Consider the following 5,422-nt stretch of genomic DNA (forward strand, 5'->3'; position numbering starts at 1 on the left):
CACCCTCTCCTCTGCTTCCTCACCCGCTTTCAGTACTTGTGTTTCCCATCTTGGCCCTCTACCCACACTGGTACCAAATCCTGTTATTTTATCTCCTAAACATCTCTCAAAACCCTTGCCAGTGGCCAAGACACATTAATTCTAAAGACTGTGGTCCCTCCCAGTGTCCTAAACACGCCCACCCCGCATTGTCTACCTCCAGTCCTTCCTCCATGCCCCTCCCCCACAGTGCTCAGACCTCTTTTCTGCTTAAAGTCTTCAGAGGTTCCCATTTCCCTCCTGAGAAATCCTGGGCCCCTGGGCTACTGCACCAGGGCCGTCCTGAGCTGTGCCCTTGAATGCTCTTGCTGCCCCCACACACCTTTTCCTCCCGGGCCGCCACACCCCAACACCCTGTGCAGCTTTTCCCTTCCATGCCTCTGCAAATGCTGTTCCATACGGCTGCAACGCCCTTTGTTTCCCTGGGGACCCAGCACAGTGTCTGCCACAAAGCTGGTGCTTAATAAATGTGCCGGAATGCACGTGCGTATCTGTGTGGCACCCCCACCTCCACACCCAAGCTTCCTGACCCGAGAAGGGCGATTCCTTGGGTCACGTCCACCTCTCATTCATGGGAGATGTGAGGAGGGTCTGTCTCTTCCTTCTCCAGGTGGAGAGATGATTGGGTGGAAGTTCTTACTATTATTATTATTACTCCTGCTGCTGCAACTACCTTTGCGCTATTCTTTCTCCATTAGTAACAACAATAAGGATGTATAATGTGCTCTATTCTTGCCAGGCACTACTCTAAGTGCTTTCCCGGCCTTATCTTTAACCTCACACTAGCCTGGGGAGGCAGGTCCCTTTATCATCCCCACTTTACTGATAAGGAAAGGGAGGCTCAGGCCTCACCAGGTTTCCTGGTAAGGAGCAGCCGAGCTGGGACCAACCCCTGAAATGCTTTCAGCAGCCACTCATGGCTTTTCCCTCCCAGATCTCTCTCCTTGAAACTGTCCGCCCCTTCCCCAAAGGCTCGCAGGGTCCCGGGCGGTGGCAGGTGAGGCGGCCTGACCTTTGCGGCAGTAGGTGGTGGACTGGCAGTGCTCGTCGGTCAGGCAGGCCTTGACAGAGTCCATGTCCATGCGACGCAGGCTGGGCAGGGCCGGGTGGTAGAGCTGATGCTTCACGCCTGCCAACTGGTTGCGCTGCCGCTCCAGCGGGAGCAGGATGGCGGGGGACGCGTACACGTGGGCGCAGCTGTCCTCGCAGGGCACCAGGTCGATGATGCGGGCCATGGCTGGGGAGCGGAGAGGACGAAGGGACTCGCCCTGAGCCGGACACCCTTCTAAGTGGGAACACAGCCTTGGCCAGTGTGGATTTGTCTACTGGTCTGACATTTATTGAGCACCTACTTCGTGCCAGGTTCTGGTTTTTTGGAGCTCCCCATGTGATGGCAGAGACATTCAGATGACATAACACACACACAGGATGTGCTCCCGGCTCTGACAGAGGTTAGTACAGGCCATGTGTGTGTGTGTGTGTGTGTGCGTGTGTGTGTCTGGGGAGGCTGGGGTTGGGACATTCAGGGAATGGTCTAAAAGAGGTGACGCTGGAGTCTATTCTTAAATAATGAGCAGCAGGTGGGTTCAGATTGAGCTCAGAATGCCTCTGGGTAACTAGTTATGGACTTTTGGCCTTAGCTGAGGTCTCTGGCATTTACTCACAATTCTACAGGGAGACAGAAAAGTTTTAAAGAGAGAGATAAATAATACGAGATAAATGGCTACGCAGTGTTGTCCTTTAAAAAGCAATTATTCCCTAGGAGCCATTCAGCCATTTAAACTTCAGTGAGAATTTGTTGACGCAGCTTGCTTCCTTCCTGACCCCAGTTAGAGGTGAGAGAGCGAGGTGATGGTAGGTGGGCAGGAGGAGTGGGGACCTAGGGCACTGGAGGAGCAGGGAGAGGGCACGGGGAACTCCTCCGGGGGATGGGCCTGCAGGGGGAGGGCCAGGGAGCGGAGCAGCGAGAGGAGGGAAGAGAGGACATCCCGCTCCTGACCTGCCGACAGTGGCTACCTCATCCGCAGGACACAGGCTCCAGGTGCACAGGCTTATAAGGATTTTCTGCTCTTCCAATGGCTCAGCGAGGAGAAAAGGCAGAGAGGTAGGCTGGGCCCTGGTGCCTTATGAGGGAGTAGGAGAATAAAGCAACATTCTGCAGAGACAATGCCCATTGCAGCCTGATTGTGAGGGCACACACCCCTCAGCAACCCCAGCTACCAAGCAACCACGTGCTGTGGGTCCTGGGCACTGCTCCCTCACCCATGCTCTAGCTGTCCTGAAAGTTGCTGTCTCCTGGGCTTTGGGAAATGTTGGACAGGGAGCCTTGGCAGTGGCCATGCCAGGGCTGGCCAGAGCAGGCTGTGTGACCCTAGACTAGTTACTGTCTCTCTCTGGGCCTCAAGGCTCCCATCTGTGTTACTCCAGGATCCTAGGCCCTGCTATGAGGTGGTGTCTGTGAGCCGGTAGGGCTCTCCCTCACCACCTGCAAACTTCAGGGAAGAAGGCACTGCCCTGCCCGCCAGCCCTTGGGGCTACAGCGGCAGAGATTAGCCATGGCCAGTATCCAGGGTCAGCATAAGGAGATCAGGGAGAGTGGTGGCCTCAGCAGGACAGGGATTAGCAGGTGATACATCATCCCGCTTTCAGTACTTGTGTTTCCCATCTTGGCCCTCTACCCACACTGGTACCAAATCCTGTTATTTTATCTCCTAAACATCTCTCAAAACCCTTGCCAGTGGCCAAGACACATTAATTCTAAAGACTGTGGTCCCTCCCAGTGTCCTAAACACGCCCACCCCGCATTGTCTACCTCCAGTCCTTCCTCCATGCCCCTCCCCCACAGTGCTCAGACCTCTTTTCTGCTTAAAGTCTTCAGAGGTTCCCATTTCCCTCCTGAGAAATCCTGGGCCCCTGGGCTACTGCACCAGGGCCGTCCTGAGCTGTGCCCTTGAATGCTCTTGCTGCCCCCACACACCTTTTCCTCCCGGGCCGCCACACCCCAACACCCTGTGCAGCTTTTCCCTTCCATGCCTCTGCAAATGCTGTTCCATACGGCTGCAACACCCTTTGTTTCCCTGGGGACCCAGCACAGTGTCCGCCACAAAGCTGGTGCTCATAAATGTGCCGGAATGCACGTGTGTATCTGTGTGGCACCCCCACCTCCACACCCAAGCTTCCTGACCCGAGAAGGGCGATTCCTTGGGTCACGTCCACCTCTCATTCATGGGAGATGTGAAGAGGGTCTGTCTCTTCCTTCTCCAGGTGGAGAGATGATTGGGTGGAAGTTCCATTATTATTATTACTCCTGCTGCTGCAACTACCTCTGCGCTGTTCTTTCTCCATTAATAACAACAATAAGGATGTATAATGTGCTCTATTCTTGCCAGGCACTACTCTAAGTGCTTTCCCGGCCTTATCTTTAACCTCACACTAGCCTGGGGAGGCAGGTCCCTTTATCATCCCCACTTTACTGATAAGGAAAGGGAGGCTCAGGCCTCACCAGGTTTCCTGGTAAGGAGCAGCCGAGCTGGGACCAACCCCTGAAATGCTTTCAGCAGCCACTCATGGCTTTTCCCTCCCAGATCTCTCTCCTTGAAACTGTCTGCCCCTTCCCCAAAGGCTCGCAGGGTCCCGGGCGGTGGCAGGCGAGGCGGCCTGACCTTTGCGGCAGTAGGTGGTGGACTGGCAGTGCTCGTCGGTCAGGCAGGCCTTGACAGAGTCCATGTCCATGCGACGCAGGCTGGGCAGGGCCGGGTGGTAGAGCTGATGCTTCACGCCTGCCAACTGGTTGCGCTGCCGCTCCAGCGGGAGCAGGATGGCGGGGGACGCGCACACGTGGGCGCAGCTGTCCTCGCAGGGCACCAGGTCGATGATGCGGGCCATGGCTGGGGAGCGGAGAGGACGAAGGGACTCGCCCTGAGCCGGACACCCTTCTAAGTGGGAACACAGCCTTGGCCAATGTGGATTTGTCTACTGGTCTGACATTTATTGAGCACCTACTTCGTGCCAGGTTCTATTTTTTTGGAGCTCCCCATGTGATGGCAGAGACATTCAGATGACATAACACACACACAGGATGTGCTCCCGGCTCTGACAGAGGTTAGTACAGGCCGTGTGTGTGTGTGTGTGTGTGTGCGTGTGTGTGTCTGGGGAGGCTGGGGTTGGGACATTCAGGGAATGGTCTAAAAGAGGTGACGCTGGAGTCTATTCTTAAATAATGAGCAGCAGGTGGGTTCAGATTGAGCTCAGAATGCCTCTGGGTAACTAGTTATGGACTTTTGGCCTTAGCTGAGGTCTCTGGCATTTACTCACAATTCTACAGGGAGACAGAAAAGTTTTAAAGAGAGAGATAAATAATACGAGATAAATGGCTACGCAGTGCTGTCCTTTAAAAAGCAATTATTCCCTAGGAGCCATTCAGCCATTTAAACTTCAGTGAGAATTTGTTGACGCAGCTTGCTTCCTTCCTGACCCCAGTTAGAGGTGAGAGAGCGAGGTGATGGTAGGTGGGCAGGAGGACTGGGGACCTAGGGCAGTGGAGGAGCAGGGAGAGGGCACGGGGAACTCCTCCGGGGGATGGGCCTGCAGGGGGAGGGCCAGGGAGCGGAGCAGCGAGAGGAGGGAAGAGAGGACATGCCGCTCCTGACCTGCCGACAGTGGCTACCTCATCCGCAGGACACAGGCTCCAGGTGCACAGGCTTATAAGGATTTTCTGCTCTTCCAATGGCTCAGCGAGGAGAAAAGGCAGAGAGGTAGGCTGGGCCCTGGTGCCTTATGAGGGAGTAGGAGAATAAAGCAACATTCTGCAGAGACAATGCCCATTGCAGCCTGATTGTGAGGGCACACACCCCTCAGCAACCCCAGCTACCAAGCAACCACGTGCTGTGGGTCCTGGGCACTGCTCCCTCACCCATGCTCCAGCTGTCCTGAAAGTTGCTGTCTCCTGGGCTTTGGGAAATGTCGGACAGGGAGCCTTGGCAGTGGCCATGCCAGGGCTGGCCAGAGCAGGCTGTGTGACCCTAGACTAGTTACTGTCTCTCTCTGGGCCTCAAGGCTCCCATCTGTGTTACGCCAGGATCCTAGGCCCTGCTATGAGGTGGTGTCTGTGAGCCGGTAGGGCTCTCCCTCACCACCTGCAAACTTCAGGGAAGAAGGCACTGCCCTGCCCGCCAGCCCTTGGGGCTACAGCGGCAGAGATTAGCCATGGCCAGTATCCAGGGTCAGCATAAGGAGATCAGGGAGAGTGGTGGCCTCAGCAGGACAGGGATTAGCAGGTGATACATCATCCCCAGCCCCCTGTGGGCCCGCAGCCTCCATCCCTCCTTCCCAGGAAAGGAAGGTCACGAGTGCCTAAGCCCAGCACCCCAAAGCCCAGGGGAAT

At 55.7% G+C, this 5,422-nt stretch overlaps 1 protein-coding gene across 1 annotated transcript in view; it reads right to left on the reverse strand.

Annotated features, from left to right (window-relative positions):
• TEPP (testis, prostate and placenta expressed) overlaps positions 1 to 4,863 on the reverse strand; it is an 11,164-nt gene extending 6,301 nt beyond the window's left edge. The window contains 4 exon segments of the mRNA XM_011379965.1: positions 1,052 to 1,276; positions 2,043 to 2,074; positions 4,726 to 4,824; positions 4,826 to 4,863. Coding sequence (XP_011378267.1) covers positions 1,052 to 1,276; positions 2,043 to 2,074; positions 4,726 to 4,824; positions 4,826 to 4,863 — 394 coding nt within the window.
• Between the last annotated feature and the right edge of the window lie 559 nt (positions 4,864 to 5,422).

This window comes from Pteropus vampyrus, unplaced genomic scaffold (genome assembly GCF_000151845.1).
Source record: "Pteropus vampyrus isolate Shadow unplaced genomic scaffold, Pvam_2.0 Scaffold379, whole genome shotgun sequence".
NCBI lineage: Eukaryota > Metazoa > Chordata > Mammalia > Chiroptera > Pteropodidae > Pteropus > Pteropus vampyrus.